The 20447-nt window shown below is 37.4% G+C and overlaps 5 protein-coding genes across 5 annotated transcripts; 3 read left to right on the forward strand and 2 right to left on the reverse strand.

The window, feature by feature from the left end:
- Positions 1-2842: 2842 nt before the first annotated feature.
- On the forward strand, positions 2843-3395 carry CBG05325 (the record flags this gene model as incomplete). The annotated part of the gene is made up of 2 exons (XM_002645560.1): positions 2843-3016; positions 3111-3395. 2 exons carry the CDS (start codon positions 2843-2845, stop codon positions 3393-3395), a joined length of 459 nt encoding a protein of 152 aa, XP_002645606.1.
- Positions 3396-6909: 3514 nt separating this feature from the next.
- On the reverse strand, positions 6910-7408 carry CBG28032 (the record flags this gene model as incomplete). Its single annotated transcript, XM_045240423.1, has 3 exons — positions 6910-7029; positions 7202-7252; positions 7301-7408. The coding sequence occupies 3 exons, from the start codon at positions 7406-7408 to the stop codon at positions 6910-6912; spliced, it is 279 nt and encodes a 92-aa protein (XP_045098427.1).
- Positions 7409-8952: 1544 nt separating this feature from the next.
- On the forward strand, positions 8953-13115 carry CBG05328 (the record flags this gene model as incomplete). The annotated part of the gene is made up of 7 exons (XM_002645561.1): positions 8953-9075; positions 9532-9789; positions 10653-11355; positions 11858-12057; positions 12106-12704; positions 12754-12981; positions 13031-13115. 7 exons carry the CDS (start codon positions 8953-8955, stop codon positions 13113-13115), a joined length of 2196 nt encoding a protein of 731 aa, XP_002645607.1.
- Positions 13116-13741: 626 nt separating this feature from the next.
- On the reverse strand, positions 13742-17071 carry Cbr-flr-1 (the record flags this gene model as incomplete). The annotated part of the gene is made up of 17 exons (XM_002645562.1): positions 13742-13841; positions 13885-14037; positions 14570-14655; positions 14701-14784; positions 14832-14990; positions 15037-15172; positions 15387-15513; positions 15584-15743; positions 15794-15868; positions 15909-16048; positions 16094-16188; positions 16234-16341; positions 16392-16510; positions 16555-16673; positions 16718-16790; positions 16843-16962; positions 17012-17071. 17 exons carry the CDS (start codon positions 17069-17071, stop codon positions 13742-13744), a joined length of 1914 nt encoding a protein of 637 aa, XP_002645608.1.
- Positions 17072-18165: 1094 nt separating this feature from the next.
- On the forward strand, positions 18166-19980 carry CBG05330 (the record flags this gene model as incomplete). The annotated part of the gene is made up of 3 exons (XM_002645563.1): positions 18166-18261; positions 19717-19869; positions 19957-19980. Coding segments are annotated over 3 exons (273 nt in total), but the record flags the coding sequence as incomplete, so codon positions are not given.
- Between the last annotated feature and the right edge of the window lie 467 nt (positions 19981-20447).

Here is a 20447-nt window from a genome sequence, read left to right on the forward strand (position 1 = left end):
CATCAGAGAAAGCGCTAAAAATTTGAATTTCGCGCGTTTTTACCGGCAGTTGGCCTAGAAAACTCACACCTGGCCGCTAGGCCACCAGTCCCCACTTTGACTTTTCAATGCCGTTTTTCTCAATGAAGGAATTGTTTTTTGACTTTTTTCTTTATTTTTATGGGAATCTACGTGGATTCTTGCACAAAATAAAGCAATAAAACTTTTCATCGCACACCAAATTTAAAGTGAACGTTAGATTCGAATTACAGCACTTTTCTGGGAACGGTGGTCCTCAAACATTGAAGGGCAATATAAAAAATCACAGGCCTATGCCGTTTCAAATTGTAAAGTACAAAACCCCAGGCTATTTTTTTTGAACACCGTGTTTTTTTTGGGACGCGTCAGACCTACGTCAATAACTACTAAAACATTGAAAGCTTTCGGAAAATGTTTGAAGAATGACAAGAACGTTTCAGTAACAGAGAAAAAAAAATGTTCTGCATGTCAAACAATATATTTGAAATTCAGAAACGATGTTTCTCTGCACTCTTGACAGAAACTGATGTGTTTTCAGATTTTCAGGTTTTCCTAAAATAGTGTCTGATATTTTTCATGTTACATGTATGGAAAATAATGGTTTCACAAACTCTGTTCTCGTTTGTTTATTCCGTTCTTTACGTTAGTCCCAGGGTCCACTGTTTTGACCCAATATCTTTTCTGTTAGTTTACACTAAGTCCAGAACTTTCGAAAAATTGAACGTCTGAGTCTCGGCGGAGAAGTATTTTTTCAATACGCAATGAGACTCCTTCAGGATTACACAAAGTGCCTAACAACTGTGGAACTTCGCATAGTTCTGTTACATCAGTGGGTGGAGCCATCGGGCAATGGCCGAAGAAGCAATAGACCTATGTCCGACCTGTGGGGGCACATGTACGTTCGATGATAAGAGCAGTTGTTTTTCTTTCAACTATTTTACAAACTTTAACAGCGCTTTTTCTTAAAAATTGGATGTTTTGAAAACTTTGAAAAAAAACCTACTGGCAGTGCCAGGAACAACCACCTGAACCACATGATTGAACCGCAAAGAAGATAGTATTTTATTCTAACTTTATATTCTACCTGATTTAAGTTCCACGACAATAAAACATTCATAATTACTCTAATAAAACTAAGAATTAAAACCGTAAAAAATTAACTTCTAGACTTCTTTATGAAATCATCCTATGTCTCGAATTTTTATCAATTTTGTTGAAACTTTGTTCAAAATGGTTTTTGAACAACGTGCTTTTTTGGGACGCGTCCGACCTCCGTCAAGAATTACTAAAACATTACAAGGTCTCAAAAAAATGTCTGAAGAAAAAATGACAAGAACGTTTCAGTAACTGAAAAAAGCGTTCATCATGTCAAACAATTTATTTAAAATTCCGCAACGATGTCTCTCTTTTATATTGACTGCACTTTTGTCAGACACTAATGAATTTTCAAGTGCATGGGACAGTGTTGCTGTTTTTTTTGGAACACTCATGTTTCTAGTACATTGCAGTAGACACCAGGGATGGGCGAGCAATGGGCTTTCACGGGGAAACAAATTGCAAAACACAGGCATCTTGCGATTAAAGGCGCACGCCATTTTGCCGATGTGTCAGGACACGTGGCGTGAAAAAATGGCGTGAAAAATAAATTTTGAATTTCGAACAATTTTATTAAAAATCGCTTTAAAAATACAAAATTTATTTTTACGTGTCGAGACCCTTCGGCAAAATTGCGTGCGCCTTTAATCACAATTCGTCTCACGCGAGAGAAAATTTTACAAATTGTCGAGGTTTTTCTCCCGTTCTCGCCCACCCCTGGTAGACACCAAAACCTTGAAATTTTTTCACTAACAATTTCTAATGTAAGACTAATTTTAAAACGAACACTTCAATGAACAACTTCGTACACAAGCGTATCATGTAAAAACACGAGCAGTTCGAGAAAATAGAAAAAATTTTTTCATGAGATGGATGAAATAAGAAAGATATGGTACCTAAAATGTGTTTCGTTAGTGGTATGAACATCCGCAACAAAAAAATATTTGAAGATGAAGGGATTCTGAAATTTCTATCTGGGTAGACTAGCTGGCAAGAATCTGGGAAGAATGTTTTCTCATTTTCTAAGCAACTCCAACGGATTCATAGAAACGCATATTGATTGTTTCAACTAGGGCACCATTATGACTTGTTTGTGTTTTCTGGAAAACCGGAAACATGAATTTCATGGTTCATGAAAAAAAGTGAATACAAGTCTTGATGGCACGACCTCCGCAAAGATTTGAAAACGAAAATTTGGAGGTGAAGCTCTGATGGTATGAGAGAAACACAGTGATACTATGATACAAGCTCAGAAGCCGCTCTTCAAAACTTATTCAGTTTGCATTTTAGGGAATAACTCAAATTTCTAGATCTCACCATGTGGAATCAAATAGTGCGTTTCTCTAAAAATCAATTGTTGTCGGAGTCGGACTCCAACTGTTATGATCGGATTTCAAAAATCTTAATTTTCACAAATCATGATCTCTGTATCTCTCTGTTTTAATTGTTATTGTTAGATCCTTAAAACACAGAACCACAAATTCAGAATCAACGATTCAAATTTTAAGTAACTATTTTCTTTGTTTTCAAAGTTCCCGATTAATTTCAGTCTTTTGATATTTCACCATTTGGAAATATTCTGATTTCCCAAGTGTTTTATGGCTCAAAAAACATGAAACATTGTTCCTATTCCCACCGCCCCCGCTCGCAAAACAGGGGTATAATTCGATTGCCCATTTTTCTATAAAAGAAGAAAAAGCTCGTTCCAAAACAGGTCATTCCAAATCGAATGTCACAATTCATTTTTATTCTATGTCTCCTGGCTGGAACATTTTGGGGTTTCGTCCCAAATGATCCGGATTTCGGAGGAATTATCGGATATCCTCATGACGACATTCATTCACTTCCTAGCGCCTTCGCCTCTTTCTCGGATACGCCCCATCAGAATCCAGATGAGGAGATAGTGACAAAATTTCTAGCTCGTACGACCAAATCGATCCAGTCCGGAGATATCCGTGTCATCTTAGGTCTTTTTCAACCTACATTCCTTTTTTAAGATTTGCGAGGATAAATTTAACAAGTGTGAGTCATACGTTCGTCCTTACTCGAATCACACTAAAATTCTAGATGAGCTTGCCGGATATCTCTCCACGATCACACCTGACATTAAGGTTTCAGTCACTCTCAAGTCGGCTCTTCCCATCGGAGACCGCATCAAATTCAATGCTACTGCTATTGGAATCAGTTCATCTACAATTGATGTTGAATTCGTTTTGAACAAACCGGACCAACAATTGGCATACGCACAGGTTCATAGGTGCCCAATACCACGCGATTCTTAGAATTTTCTCCGTCAGAAGACTCGATTGCTGTCATCCAGAGTCCGTCTAAAAGATTCAGTGTTTTCTTTTTTGACTGCATTTTTTGTGGTGAATAAAGTATATAAGCTTCCAAAAGATTTGACATTTTGCGAAAAACTAATCAGCCGAACATCTCAAAGAATCTAGAAAAAAAATCAGAAAAAAAATCATCACCTTAACTTTCAACAAATCCTTGTAGACTATTTTTCTCGGTATCGAGTTTACTCCCGGCTCAGCAGATGATAGTTCTGGTAGTTGACCTTCCCGAGTCTATCGGGTCGATCGAGTTCTTGATTGTCGTTTAGTTCTATCGTTCTTCTAAACGGCGAAATAAGTCACGTTGGCGCCGTCCATGAGAAATGAAGTTTACACGTTGAACAGTCGAATTTTGATCACAAAGCTGGTGTCGTCCCAGGAGAAATCTTTGGAGTTCTGACAACATCATCATCTTCGTCATCCTTCGTAGTAGCACTTTTGTATTTGTCTGCGAAACTCAGAAGCTTTCTTTTCTCTTGATTGATGTTTCCTCCACCGCCAATCTTCTCATTATTCGTAACCTTTTCAAATTTTTATGCTTCCTCTATAGACATTATCAACTTTACTTGTTGCCCGTTCAACTCATTTCATCACAAAATATTCTGAAAAAAAAGAAAAATAGAAAAAAGTTCTATTTTCTGGAACTTCCTTTACCGTATTTTTTCTGAAGCTCATGATTGACTTGAACTCCTCATTTTACTTCAACAAGCCAAAACGTTTAGTTTCTAGGTTCGCTACGACTGTCAAACAAACAGAGAGGATCACAGAAGGAAAACTTTCTTCTGCGGTCACTACTCTATTCACCTGACAGGTATGCGAGCGAATTAAAAAATCAAGTATCTTGAGACACCGTATTTTTCATGTTTCCTTATCTCGATGAGTTAATTTAGTATGTTCAGCATAAAACCATCAAGAAGTTCGAAGAGTGTACAGTCACCTTCATTTCTCCTTTTTTATTGCCCATAGAGCTTTTTTTCATGATGCTCAATCCGATCCGCACCAAGAGCATATGGAACTGCAAAATTATGCTAGAATATCATTCGCCTGATGCTTGTCTTCTTTTCGGACATTACTTTTAGGAAAATTCCAAACAACCGGTTTTTGATCTGTAGATGGTGATCTGAAAAACACATTTTTCTGTTTGTGTTGTGAGTAAAGCGTATAGCTTATAGCCATTTGTAGTTTTTTTCCGTGTTTTCACCGCTCGCTGACGCCTTCTGGAGCTTCCCGACCTTTCCAAGAAGTTCCGAGCAATTTTTCACGTCTTCTGGACCCTTCAGAAGCTGTATAGCCAACTTGTCTTTTTTCAAACTTTATAATCATCGCTGGCATCTAACGGAGCTTCCGGACTATCAAAAACGCATTTTTCGCAGTGAAAAATGTTTGAACCCCTCCGGTGACAAACTGTTTTTTAAAGTTTGCAGGGTTTTCAGTCACAAGAAATTTGAAATTCGCGGTTTTTGAAGAGCTTCCGAACCTTTCCAAAAGTTCCAAAGCAGTTTTTAGGTCTTCCGGAGTCTTCAAGCTCATTTTGAACTTATTTCATCCGTTTTTGGTATTCATTGCTCACCTTTATCTGCTCGACCAGTCTCCGCACATCCTCACCACTTCGCGGGTTTGTATCCACGATGACCATCACATGGAGTTTGGGTTCCTGGTCAGTGAGATAAAATTCCCGTCTGAGAATCGGTCATTTTGAGCCAGAGAATGCCATTTTTGAGCTAATAATCTGCAGTTTAGCTTTGAACTAGGCCAAAAAACGGAATTTTGGAGCTTTTAAGTCTCAAAAACTAACCTTGATCGTCATATTTCAACAACAAAAGTGGCATGGGTTGGAAACGCGAAATTTTTCTACATATTCAGCACTAAAGCAATCTGTGTGAGACCGTTAGCATGATGAAGCGATGATTTGCGCACGTCGTCGGAGAGTCGAGCCCTCAGAACCGTGGTGTTCGTGGAGAATTTGTTCAATGAACTTGTACGGCCTTCTCAGAAGTATCAAAAAATGGAGAACCAATTCTTCTTTTCTTCAATTATATGTGTTTCATTGTATCTCACATGCCATCCATTTTCACCGGAACTTGGAATAACATTTGTGTGTTGATGTTGATTTTTCGTTCATTCGTTTCTGCAATGAATGAAAATACTTACTTTTTGGATCGTCACAGAGCATTGATTAGATTTATAAATTGTTTGTTTGATCCCCCGTTGGCTCAATGGACTTTCAATTTCCCGAATCGTTAACAAATATTGTTTGAAAATGAAAAGAAGTTTATTAAAAATATATTTGATTGGTTTTTCAAAAGAATGATAAAGAAAACGATTAAGAACGAGGAAAAAAGCATTATAAATTTTAAAAAATGTCAGATCTGTCTATTCTCGAAGACAAAAAAAAAACAAACGCGCTCTATTGAAGTATTGACCGGAAAATCACATGACAGCGAGGCAGAAGAGAGGCGGAAAAGAAAGAACAAGGGCAGAGAAAAAGAGAATATATTGGTGAGGAGAGAGAAAAGAAACGATGGTGAGAGGAGAAGGTGGTGTGTAGATAATCTTTGATGCCTCGTCTCCTCAAAAATCTTTGGAGGTGCGGAGGACAAGTACGGTATTCGAAGGAAAATTTTTAGATTTTAACAAAACCTAATCTAGGAATTTGATTATGGAAACGATGGATTGCGTTTAGCGGAGCGAACGTGCTACGATTTCATGTAAGGGTTTTTTTTAAATTTCAGATTAATTCAGGTAGATTGTGAGGACTACTTCAGCAACACATTCAAACAGCCCAAAAACGTCTAAAACATTGGCATTCCTCTCTTCAATGCTACAAAGGGAGCCGATAGAGCAGCTAAATCTGAAATTTATCACTTTGAAGTAAAGAAAACCATTTTTTACGATATTGAGAGTTCAGTATTCAAGCGAGGTTTTTGCTGCCAAGAATCCCCCCAAGACACAAGAAAGTGCGCTCTATGGAGGGACAACTGGTAAAATGCAAAGTAAATCACGTATCAAAAAGTTGATTTTGATGAAACACACAAACTTGCTCAAAATCTGAATCATGCCGTAGAGTATTGTTGGACAAGCTGATTGCTTCCCGATTCACATTGCACTTTTGAAGAAATGCCGAATTTTCGCAGAGGTGGAGAGTAATGTGCCTTTTTTGTTATATACAGGTTTCTATCATATAAACTACGCGGATTCCTGCTAAAAACATTTGACGAAAAGCAGTTAGAGCAAGACTCTAGCCGAAAATACAGGCCGAAACCTAGGAAGTGTTTTAGAATTCAGCCGTTGATGTGGAGAAAATATAATTCAAATTTATCAGTTTTTTTTCACAAAAATTTATTTGGACATTAATTTACAACATAAATGTGCAGAGTTTTGATTTAAACATGAGTTTCCGATGATGACGATACAATTTTTGTTTGGACGTCAAGGTGGCGGAAGCTGGCGAAATGATTTGCTACGGTGAACTTCTTTTGAATGGTGCAGGATTCTTGTCCAGGCGAATGATTTCGAGAAGAATTTCCTTCTGTTTGACCATCTTCTTATAGCGATCTGATGCCGTGCCGTGAAGGCTTTTCTGAAATCAGTAAATTTGTTGTTAAAGTGATTGAAAAAGGAAAGAAATTGGGGAATAAGACAGTTTGGATTGTTGGGATTATTGAAAATGAACTGATGTTCCATTGAAAATGAACTGAGAGGACGAATTTTCAAGAAACGATTTCCTTTCTATAAGAAATACGACAACTAACCTCTACATCCATTCTTGCCATAATTTCTTCGAGTGTTCCACGGGCTCCCTCCTAAAAAAGCATTTTTAGAAACTCTATTTACTCAGCCAGGAAACATACCACTTGCTCCTGTGATAAAGTCATCAATCCATTCGCCTCCTCAGACGAAGCATCAGATTCTGCAGAATCGACTGTAGTTTCAGCTCTTTTTGAGGACTTAGACCCCATAGCTCACAGAATGGCAAAAGAGTGAAGAGGAAAATCTATTCGAATTCAATTTTCGCCAGCTGTGAGCTATAAATGTCAAAAATGGGCGGTTTTTACACTCATCTGTCGAGAACAGTACTCATTACTTTGCACATAAAATGTTATTGGCAAAAACCTTTTCAAAAAATCTCGATATTTCACATCAGCTAGGCGGTAAAGTGAAATAAATGAAAAAAAAACAGATATAACATCGTTATCAGCTCTCTACAGTACTCCAGGTTCCAGGAAATGCAAATTGTTACAGCAGAAAGAAATCTGTTGAGTTCTAAAAGAAAATATGTGAAATTTTCTGAAAGATTCTTTCACATGACTCCTATAATGGTTTTCACTTGGTTACCGTATTTTCACTAATACGAGGTTGCCCTATATGCCTACCTTGAGCTCAATTATCTCGATTCCCTCAAGAAATATCGAGAAATGTTCAACTGATAAATTGTTCATCATAATATCACAAGTATTTTATCAGTTTGCGGATTTTTGGCATCTTTTACAGAAACCGAGATAATTGAGCTCAAAGTGAATGTATAGGTTGGGCTTCTATCGGTATTGCTTTTTTTTTTATAAATTATACTGCATATAATCACATTTTCAAGCATTTGTGTATTTTTAAAGCATGTCACGAGAATCTGTTACAAAGTTTTAAAATTCTTCTGCACACATACCAAGTCATCTGTTCTTTCAAAGTTCAGGAATCATCAACAGCTGCAAAATTCTTCAGATGGGTTTACGTTTATTCAGAAGTATTGTATCTTGGTGATTATCACCATGTTTGGTCGCCCTCTAAGCTTGAATCACTGAAAAAATAAAATTAAAACCTCAAGTTGTGTTTCAGACGTACCAAACCCAACATTTTGTATGGTAGATCGAATTTGGAGGTCTCATAGTATTGAGTTTCTATTGTGAGGCGGCGAGCGAAAGGCAAAGAACGAAGATACACATCTTACTCTATTATAGGATTTTTTTCATTTTAAAGGTAACTACCATGATCTGATCGTTTCTAATCGGGTTCACTGACTTGTGATGATGACTGTCTTCCTTTTTTTCTGAAATTCAAAGTTTCCTAACAACGATATTCATTCACCCAAAAAACGCGTCCAGGTTACGCCATATTGTTTGTTCTTCCCTCTCAAGGGTATTCATACTTCTTTCTCATTCGTTGTCTGTTTCTCCAAACCTTCCCAATGTCTTACCCATTGCCCCCGTCCGAGTGTTCAAAAGGGTCTTCTGATGTTCTACTTAGTACGAAGAACGTGTTTGCTATAGCTTTCTACGCGGGTGGTGGCTTACACACTCTCTCCATCTGCGTCTGTGATGCGACCACACTCTCTCTCTCTCCTTGGCAGAAAGGAGAGAAGAGAGGAGAGTAGGTCAGTGACTTTTTCTAGTTACACTCCCTTTGCATCTACACGTTATTATGATTAATTTTGCACGTATGATAATGTATTCTGTTTACTTTTTGTTAATTTCGTTTAGCTCGATTTTAGCTTTTCTCTTTTTTGTTACAGATGGAGAGATCGGAAGGCTCGTCGTCACCAGGCAAAGATGAAGAGAATGCCGTGGCACAAGAAAAGATTGCCGAAGTTGTTCAAGGAGCGAAGAATCATGTCAGATCTGCTAAAAGAAAGAAGGTAAGCGTCTAGAAAACATGTTATAGATACCGTGAAATCTGTATTAGAAAAGCCCCTTCAATTGAAGAGCTCTTTTCATAGAAGGACCCTCCGAGAAGGGCTTAGAAAAATAGTAGGGTCCGCTGTAGTTGAAGGGCTATCTGTAAAATGTGTTGTTTAAAATTAAAAACTTCCGTACGTTTTCAGCAAAAAAATTTCGGAACTTCCTGATTTTCACAGAAATGTGAAGTTCTGTTAAAAATTTTTTCATTTTGGTCAATTGATGGATTTTCATGAATTTTGAACGAAAATGCATCTAATTTTTTTGATAAAACTTTTCATTAAAAATTTCCGGAAAATATAAAAGCCTCCTGTAATAGAAGGAGTGACTTTTCTAAAACAGGTTTTACGGTATATTGAATTATTTGCACGTCTCAACATTTCCCATCTCAATTTGAAAACTTCATTTTTTTTCAGAGTGCTCGATCTAGCAGCGCTTCAAATGGAGCCAAAAAGCAAAAAAGAGCAGTCAAGAAAAACAAAACGGATCCAATCCAAGCCCAACCTGACTGCTCCGGTGGCATCCAGAAGACGGCAGAAGAGATAAAAGAATTCTCTTCGGATTGGCTGGCAAGAAAGGTTCTTGTCAGTTCTCACATAGAAATGAGGAGTAAAGGCATTGCGGCTTCTTCAGAAGCTATCGAAAAAATGAAGGAAATTGCCAGAAGTGTCAAGGTAAGTGAAATGTTTCGTGAAAATAAGTAGATCGACGGCTCATTCGATTTTTCTGAAATTTCGCGTTCAAGCGTGTGATGATAGTTTGAAAAAATTCAAATAGCTCTGGAACGAAAATTGAAAAAAAAATATCCGGTCATTTTTGGAAATGAGAAAAAACCCTCACCTCGTTTTGACAAAAAAAAACTAGCAATCACCGCGTAAAATTTGCGCAACCCTGCGGCCCACGTTTTCTTTTCATCAAATTTCGTTGTATTTCAGCAATTTTTCTCTGAAAAAGAGAATATTTGAAGGTTCAATCGCATACCAAAATTTTTAATGGAAAATCGTGAAAAAATTATGGAATATTATAGCAAAATTATGGAACATTGAGAAAAAATATAGAAAATTATGAAAAAATGAGAAACATTATGAAAAAATTCTGGAACATTATGGGCAATTGTTCCGGAAAAATATACCTCCTAAATTTTTGGGTAAAATAAAAAATTGAAAAGTAACAATAAAAAATGCGAAATAAAATTGCGAAATGGCAAAAATGTTGTAAAGGAGAAAACAAAATAGCTGAAATACACTGAAATGTGAGAAAAGTGAGACAGTGCGCCGCATGGTTGCAAAATCGTCACGAGGCGGTTTCGGGTGGTGCAGTTAGTTTTTCTGCGATATCATTTCGTGTCCGAAAATTCAAAAAAAGTCCAAAAAATTCTGAAATTTGAACATTGTATTGAAGCGAAAATCAATTAAAGCGAAAAACGAAAAAAAGTTATAGGCAAAAGTTATAGGGAAACTAGAAATTTGAAAAAAAAACAAAAGCGATGTGATAAAAAGCAAAATATCTGCGGAAACTAACTTTTCTTTAATTTCAGGAGTCTCATTGCCATGACTGCCACGTCGAGCTATCCGATGACATGCCCGATCGGAAAAATTACCGCTGGATGGAAGAGAAGCTTCACAGTCAAGTGCTTGCGGAACCAGTCGCTGGCCCCACAACTCCACAGGATTCGGAAGACCGCATTCCGTTCAACATTCACTACACCGGAAAACCATTTTTCGATCCGAAGACTGTAAAAGGGCAGGATATCGTTGATGCTGCAAAGACCGGAAACAAAGGCTTCGAGGATTTTGATGAGCAGAGGAACAAGTTTCTCTACGAAGAAGATACTGGGATTGTTGAAGAGGAGAAGTGCTTCTTTGCCGGAAGAGGATTCAAACCGGAAGAATCAAAAGGATACGTTCCAATCCCGAAGTTCCAACTCAAAGATGATTCAGAAGAATCGTGGAACAAACTTCAAGAGAAAGTCCTTGGAACCAGCATGTGTCTCATCAAAGGGATCAAAGTCAATGAGGAGACTTTCTCGCTAGAAACGTTGGCAAAAGTGGCGCCGAAATATAAGCTTCGAATTCTCCGGCAGTTGCCACAACCGACCTTATGCAATTTTGTGCAGAAGCCAATTGCCAGAGGGTCTCGTGCGGGTTCCAGAAGATGGTTTACGGAGCAAGCAGAGCAGTTTACCACTGTCAAGAAGTACTCGGAGTATTTCAACGGCATGAGAGCCGCTGGAGAAAAAGGTAAGGACACTTTTTGAAAGTTTTGTTATGAAATAATGTCGGAATAAGAGACGAAGAGTTATCGGCAAAAAAAACTCCTTCCACCCCTTGCAACCGCCGCGTGAAGATTTTGCAAACCTGCGGCGCGCTTTTTCTCACATTTCAGTGTGTTTCAGACAATTTTTCATAGAGAAATGGGACTATTCGAAATTTCAAGAACTCAAGAAGCACAATTATGTCAAAAACATACATCTCTTGAATTTTCGTCATACCTGAAATACTGAAAATGAATTAAAGGGTAACAAGCAAAGCTAATACAATCGCAAGACGCTAAAAAAGTGTTTTTCGAATTCAATAAGTATACACTGTAAAGAATTCAATAAAAACACATTGAAATGAGAGAAAAAGAGATTTGACGCCGTAGAATTGCAAAATTCTCACGCGGCGCTTTCAGGAGTAGAATTTTTCTGCAATCACAGTAATGTGAAAAAAACGTAATCGTACCGATTTAATTTTCTTTCAGCGGTCCGTAAAATCTATGAGAACCCAGAAACGGCAGATGAAGTGCTTAAAAAGCTGGAGGGAGATTTGAAAAAAGTGGCAGGATCAGTCGGAATCAAGCTGAAGAAGTCGTATACGCATCTGGTGGCTTTCGGCACAAATTTCGATGTTGAAGAACGGCTGGCAGACACAAAAACCTTTAGATTTGCGAGTCAGATGGCGGTAAATTACTTGGCTTGCTTAAACATTTAAAAAAATATGTCTTTACAGGAAATCAACAAGTTCAAGGCCTTCCTAAGCCCTCATGGGAATCTACTTGGATTTACAAAAGTCTCTCTCCGAGGACTCAACAAGCCACAGATCTACTGGAAAGTTCCTGGATGCCGTACCTGCGCCCATTTGGAAAATAATGGACTGGGATCCATTAATTACAATATTGGACCAGGAACCTGCATTTGGTATGGGATTCCATTGGAATGGGCTGGAAAGTTCCAAAAGCTGCTGAAGAAGAGGCTAGGAGAGGATTTGGGAAAAGCTCTTCATTCCAACGATTATTGGCCATCGGAGGAGGAAATTATTGAAGAAGGGATTCCACTCCAGAAGTTTTGCCAAAAACCAGGAGATTTGGCCTACGTCGGAAATGGGACTTACCATTGGGTGCAATCAAACGATTTCACGACCAACATCTCGTGGAATATTGGACAGCCAACATTTGTTCAGCTGGCCACGGCGGCGGTTGTCAATGATAACTATTTGGCGAACCAAACCTATTCGATTATGCCATTGGAAACGATATGTTGGAACATGATCATCGAGGGCTTTGAGATGGATCAGCGAATGAAAGAATTGGTGAAAAGGATGGCTATGAGGTAAGAAATCCAGTTCTATAAGACAAATTTTGAAAATAAAAAATTCAAGATCTCTCTCCAAAACTCAAAGCCAACTTGATTTCTTCGTCAAGAAGAATATCAAGATCTTCGCTCCCAGCCAGCTCAACAAGGGGATCTATGGGACTGAGAGATGTCGCTTGTGCGCCGACAACCTCTTCAACTACATCCCACTCATCTCCACCTACACGTCCAAGGATCCGAGGACCGGAGAGCCCATCAACACTTTGCAGCCATACTGTATCAAGTGTGTGGAGAGGTGAGGAATTCGTATGTATTTAAGTTATTTAAACTACGTGGTGTTTTAGTTGCCAAGAATGGAAAGGGTGTAAAGTGTACTCCCGGCACACAATGGAGGACCTCGTCAAATACTTGGATTCCATGGAGCTGTAAATGAGAACTTGTACGTCTAAATCTTGTACCAATCATGTCTCTGAGATACTTGGTATTCAAATTTTTGTTCTCGTGTCTTCTTCGTTTTTCTGTGAAACGTTTTTGGCCCAATTCACTCATCTTTGAACCACTAACTTCTCGATCCTTCTATGTATTTTTATCGGTGTTCAACCCAATTTCAGGATATATCCTTACTTTTGTACCACTCTTTCTTCCCTCCCTTCTGTTCTGATAATCATATTTTACTCCCATGACCTGTATGCAGCTTTTGCAAGTCTACGTTTGACGTATGGTTCTGAATTTTTTTTTCATCTCAATCCCATTTCTTTCCCACTGTTTTCACCCCCCAGTTCCTCCGCCACAAAAAGCCCACATGCAGCTCTTTCTTGTCCCCTACCCCAACGATTTTTCGAAGAATCTCGTACTGTCACTGTTCAAATTTTTAGCATCTTCTAATTTTGTCAACAGTCCAATATCAATTTTCCCCACCTTTGAGCTTTCTTCCATAGGAAATCATCCTCTTGTTCTTTCGAGCCACACATCGTCCTCTTTCATATAATTCAAAATTATTTATTTGGTCAAATCAATAAAATTGTCGTGATAAGTTCAGTTTTGTAGACATGGTTTCAGATAAGTTGCGACTTGAAAATCGAAGACGTCGAAACTTTTCGAGACAGATGCACCGGTTGCGCTGGATCGGACTGTTGACTGGCAAAGCTTAGTTTTCTGAAGAAATCCCTAATTTTAAGAGAACTAGTACTCTCCTTACCTTGTAAGCATTGATGGATTTGTAGATGTACTGCACCTTCGTATCAAAGGCTTAGGTGGAATGGTTCCGCTTTCGACACTATCATAAGTTTGAGGTTGAGGAAGACCAATGGTAGACACTTTACGACCCAATTGACCATAACTAATGGATTTTCTGAAATTATTAGTATAATTACAATTAATTATTTACAGCACTGGTCAATTAGATATACAAAAACGTGTTTTTAAATTGATTTTTTGGCTTTTTTGATCATTTTCCGGAGTCTGGAGCTCGGCTGTCAAGTGTAAGACAACTTTGAAAAAATTTTAGAAATATAAAACACTTACATTTAGATTGAAAACTTTGTATTCACAGAATTTTTTGAAACTCACTAGTTTTACAGCTACTTGCCATTTTTTGCAAGACACCTGTTTTTTTAGGTTTTCAGTGCAAAAACGGGTTAACAAAGGGTGTCTTTCAGAAATCAGCAGGTAGCTGAAAAACCAGTGATTCTCAAAAATATCTGTAATAGAAAATTGATAGTTTGGGTCTGTTTACCATTTCCTTAAATTTTCAAAGTGATCAGAAACTTAACATTCGAGCTCCAAACTCTTGAAAATTGTTAAAACTACCGAAAATTTACTGAAAAAGATGTTTTGGATGTTTTATTGAGAGGTATTGTAGGTTTTTCAACGTATCTTATTACCTGCTATGCTTGGAGAGTGGAGATAACAGCTGTGATGGGATGCTGACAGATCCACGCGGAGCTGAGAACAAATCTCCTCCTCTTAACTGAAAAATCTTTTATAATAATTGAAACACCTTTCCAAAGCTTACCATGCGACTGTTTCTTCTGTCTAGATGAATATGAATCGAGTTTCCAGACATCTTTCGATCCGATGCGGGGAATCTTGGCATTTTCTGGAACTCGAATTGATTTTCAAACCTTTAGGTTTATGAAAACTTACTGTATCTTCATCGTTGCCTCCATTTTGAATAATAACGATACTCTGTGCTCGTTCTTTCTCTTCTTCAGCAACCGCATCAACGAATTGTTGTTGCCTAGTGGAGTTTACAGTTCCCCAGACGGATTTGAAAAGATAAATGAAGATCTCGAGAAGGGTGACCTGATACAAAAATTGTTTAGGATATCAGAAATTTTTTATTTCTCACAGTACTCATTCCGAGGAATAGTCCCATACTTCCTGCAATGTTGGATAACAAATCGGCCGTTTGTAATTGTTTTTGCTGTTCTATTCTCTCATAGGCCACACGCGAGAAGTAAAGGCTCACGTGGGAAATGTCATTTCTGAAAAATCATTTACAAACAAGCATTATACCGAAAAAATGTATTTTTTGGGCTACTATAAACTTTGAGCTATGATATACGAGAAAGTTCTCCACAGATAAAATGCTTGTAGTTTTAAGAAAAAATTTATCAGTTGATAAAGTTATGATATCTTTTGTGAAAAGCTAGATAATCCAGTTCAAAGAGTCATGGTGAATACTTTAAAAGAACTCACTGAACTTGAAAACCAGTAAACCCTCTGCTCCTACTATCCAAGTCTGAGTAGCTGTTGGTGACGTCAAATTCTAAAAGATTACACTCTGACGGACAATTACATCCATCATCCCAACGGTTGTCATTTCCTGAAACACACATTTTTGTATAGGTGTTTAGTACAGTGCAAAATTGCTGAAGTCTTTGTAAAATGCTCACCTCTAAGTTGTTGAAAACAAGTGGAAATTTCCAATGGTGTGCATATGGGAAAATTGAAGTTCTGGAACATGGTTCTTGCGGAATAAGCCATCGGTGAGCATCCACATTCAGTTTGAACTTTTCGCAGTTTACAGTCAATTTCACAGTGATTAGCGGTGTACTGTAATGTGGATGTCGTGCTATAGATGGGAAAATACCGCTAAATTTTACTTGAATCCCAACAGTGTCATTTCGAGTCCATCCTTTGGAGCATGAACCCCAGTTGGCTTTGTCTAGTAGAGAAATCTAAAATATTTGTTGATACAGTCCAAAATTTATGATTTACATTTTTCATTGCAATGGCAGCATGTAGATGAGAATTCGGCGACACGGCTACACCATAAGAATTGATTCTTGGATATTTGTTGGACTCGTGAACCATTATAAGGAATCCTCGTTCAGGATCATATTGTGTGTTTTGATAGACTACAACAATTATGAAAAATTTTCAAATAAATCGGATTCACATACTTTCGGGATCTTCGTTATTTCCATTCAGAGTCAACTCCCACCCAAATCCATTTCCACTATACCACTGTCGATATTCATTATTTTTATTGGATAATCTGAAATTTGCCAAACTTCTGAAGTTTGTGAAAATTGAAGCATACCTAAAGCATATCCCAGTTTCTGTCATTTCAGTAGTAACATGTTGACAGCAGTTTTCCAATTTCTCCCTTCCAAAACTACAGGAAACGAATGTTTCCTCACAAGTCTTGCTGAAAATCGGAACTGTTAATAAAATCAGAAAAATTCAAAGGACAAATACCTGACAGACTGCAGAAAGCCATTTACATCAAATGCGGTTCCTTTAGATTCCTTATAGCTTTCGATGAATTGTTGAAACTTCTGATTCTCCATCAAGTTGGCAGAGTTACGAGATTTCGTCTGTAAAAAACAAATCGACGAAAAAATTCTCGAAAACGTCTCACTATCTCATTGAAGTATTTCATAATATAGGCCAAATTGGAGTCCGAAGCATTCATTTCTCGCACTTTTGACAAATCCAATGGATTCAAATTACAAATTGTGACTTCGGGAAAGGATAAACCTGTGAAAAGTATTTCCGTTGGTTAAAATAATGAAAAATCTAACCAGTCATGGGTACAATAGTGTTAGTTTGGAATAGTGTGGGTTTGGAATGGTACCCCAGAAGTAAATAACCACTCTGAAACATGAAAAAGCTTCTTATTTTGATCAATTTTATATCAAAAACTCACATGAATCATGAAAAGCGACAAACAAGACAGGACAACTACGGACCAGAAAATTCGGGATGGCCATGTGTTAGAATTGTAAATTCGGACCAGTCCATGATACGTTGTCAGTCCTGAGAACTCCTGGAAAAAGTTTAAAAAGTTTCAATGAAGTGCCTTTAATAAAAGATACCTTGGTTTCATAATCATACAGCTGTAAATATATTCTTTCATTTTGATTCTCCGTTTCCATAATTTTCAGCCAAAATCAATAATCAAACAAAAGGGAAATTCAATTGTTAGCGCATGAAACAGAGTAATCATCTTTCCCATCTCCAACTGATGCACAGTCTATTCCAATCTACTCTTATCAAAATTTTCCAGCTGTGAGTTTTTGGTCATAAAAAAGTGTCGACGTCATAAAAGAAAAAAAGTTGGAAAGAATATTTTAAAACAGTAATTTGGACTATTTTTGATATACATACAGTACCACCCAAAAGTATATCAACTTTTGGAAAAATGTAGGCTCAAAGTTGAAAGTTAGGAGGCCCTTCTAATACAGGTTTTACGGTAGTTGTTTTATATTGTGCCGATAATTAAAACAACAAAACTAAAGAACTATTTAAAGAATTTCAGCAAAAAATAAAATTATAATTTTTGCTTTTTTGAAAATAAACACAACTTAAACTTTACTTCCTCGTGTGCTCTCGTTTTTTTCGAATCGTGTCTCATATTTCCAGACATCCAAAGCACATCCATTTTTTTCTCGATAAGCGTCATGTGTTCTCACATCTTTAGTTCAGTGCCACATTCTGAACAAACAGGTGGACCTCTTTTCAATGTGCACACACCATTCTGGCTTCGAAATGGACACTTTCATTGAAAATTGTTTAACTGTATAGTTCGAAAAACTTCTTTTTCTTTTTTTCGAGTTCTTATACTTTTCACTAGAAGCTTCTAAAAGAGTTTGTTTTTTTTATTCAAATGTTTATAAAATGGTTTCCATTTCAGTTCTTCTTGTTTCCTATTCTCCACTCCTTTTACTTTACCAAACTCCCCAGTTTTTCTAGAAATGTTCAATTGTCAGAAGAAGAATTGATTGATTCCAAATTCTCACGAAATTCTCTGAGTTAATCTCTTCCTCCCTCTTCTTATTCTTGCCAAGCTCTAGACTCTCACACCCTCTCGTGTGCTCTCATGGATATGAAATAAAGAATGCATGTGCACTCTGATGTTGTTTCTTGTTGCAAGCGAGTGGTGAAAAACTAGATTCAGTTTGTAAATAATTTTCTCTTCTTTACACGTTTTGTTTCTGAAAACTTATTCCATTTTTTTTCAGAAATCAAAATGGATGGAATGGTTGCAATGCTCCCAACTCCACTGCAAAATTGGTCTACTCATTTGGATTTTGAGGGCCAGAAACTGGCTGAGCGTATTTATAAGGTCAGTTGAAAAAAATTCAGATATAGTGCCGGACGAAAACCAATCAAAAAGTTACCATTTTTGTTCGAAATGGTCAATTTCGGGTGTCTGAAAAAGTACTTATTACTTGTCGGTATTTCTCGAGCGAGTGAGTGCATAAAAAGTTTTCAATTACGAAAATAGAGTTCTAGATTTGTCTTATAATCTCTCAATTTTTCAGATTTGCCGGACCAGTTGCAATATTTTTCAAATACCTAAATATGGCCATTTTGAACTAAAATGATTATTTAGGGATATACAGGGTGGCTAATAAATACTGATACACAACTAATTTACACGCATACACAGAAGTGGAATCGGGTGCATTTTTTGAAAATCTTGTTTATTACATCTTGTTTTATATATTTGCAAAGTTTCATGTCTTTTTTTCCATTTTGAAAGAAATCTCAAGCTTTACCGAAACATGCAGCGATAATTGAAGTGTTAGTTACGCAAAGACCAATTCGGACGTCGTGAAAAAGTTTAAGGTGTCGAGTATCTAGTTTAAGAAAACTGCTGTACGTTACCAGAGATTTGGGCTTCTAGATGACTTTCCAAAAGTGACCATCCAACCACCGTGACCGCTCCAGCTGTCGTTAAAGCTTACCGGGTGGAAGTCCGTCAAAATCCGGAAAAACCCCCAGAAAGTTGGCCAAAGGCTTCAAAATTTGTCACAAAATGAAAAAAACTATCGCCAATCAGAAGCTCTACTTCCATTCTTATCGAAAAGAGAAAGAGGTGTTCCGGACGAGGAAAATTCAGCTGCTTCGGAAGAAAAAAGCACAACATCTTCTCGGCGGCACGTTAGCCATTTTCAAGTCAATTTTGCAATTTTTGATGATGAAATATTTGATGTTGAGGCTGACTAGAACGGTAAAACAGCCGTATTATTTATACTGACTTCGAAGTCGTTTGTAAAATAGAAAAAAAATGCATCTAACAAGCCAAGGGTCGTGCCACAGACACCCAACAGTGGTTCACGGGCTAATTTTCAGGTTTGATGTGGGTTGCATAAAAGCAGGCACTGTCGCTATATGTGAACCAATCAGACTATGCCATTCAGAGATATTCTAGCCAGGGGGTCGTCACGGAAAACTACTCAAGTTTGGATGTTTTGCTGGTTGTTCACAAGAAGTTATGGGAGGATCATCAGCCGAAGAGACTGCATGCTGTGATCAACTCTTGTCCTGAAGGAATCGAGCTGTCAACAAAACCAATGGTGGAAGATTCAAAAACTTTTGCAAAATTTTGTATCTCTATCGTTTCAATAATCTAATGTTAAAATTTCTACAATTTTGAAAGCTTTTTTGAATGAGTTATGACGTTTTGAATGTGTATCAGTATTTATTAGCCACCCTGTAGTTTAGAGCTTCACTGTAGATCTTTAGTATCTTTTTTAGTATCAGATTTTATCAAGTTATGTAACTATATTTACAGATCACTCTCACTATCTCTGGAGTGGTCGGCTTCTTCGTTGGATTCTGGACTCAACAACTTTCCTATGCTTTGTACACTGTCATGGCTGGAGCTCTCATCACAGCTCTCGTCGTTCTTCCACCGTGGCCGTTTTTGAGAAAGAATCCTATCGAGGTGAGTCACTCAACGTTTGGAGATTTTCGAAAATTTCTGAAAATTAAAATTTCTATTTCCCACTTCCTTATTATAAACAATTCTCAGTGGCACACTCCCGCCAAACCAGAGTCAATGATGCCATCTCAGCCAAGTGATGACAAAGTGGTGGATAAGAAAGCAGCGGACAAGAAGAAAGCGGACAAAAAGAAGAAGGAAGCAAAGAAATCCAAATAAATCGTTTTCCTGAAAGTATCTTTGCAATAAGCTAATCCAGTAATTTGTAAAGACATAAATTTTATTGCAAAAATCATTTTACCTACTGCATGCATAACAGTGATAAAAGTTGTCGTTTCTTCATTCTCTCTCTTTTTTTTTCTCATCATTTTCCACGTTTTTTCAGCCTGAATAAAATACTAATTAACCATTAAATGGGCTATCTTCCAGATTCAACACCTATTCTTCAAAACTAGATTTAATTTTGCAACGCTGCAAAGATCTCTTTTTTCCAGCTAACTTTAAAAAAATCTGCATGCAAGTTTTTTATTTGAAAATGTTTTCAATCGACAAATATTTCAAGTTTTGATTTTTGAAGGGGT

The sequence above is a fragment of the Caenorhabditis briggsae genome, assembly GCF_000004555.2.
Source record: "Caenorhabditis briggsae complete genome, chrX, whole genome shotgun sequence".
Lineage (NCBI taxonomy): Eukaryota > Metazoa > Nematoda > Chromadorea > Rhabditida > Rhabditidae > Caenorhabditis > Caenorhabditis briggsae.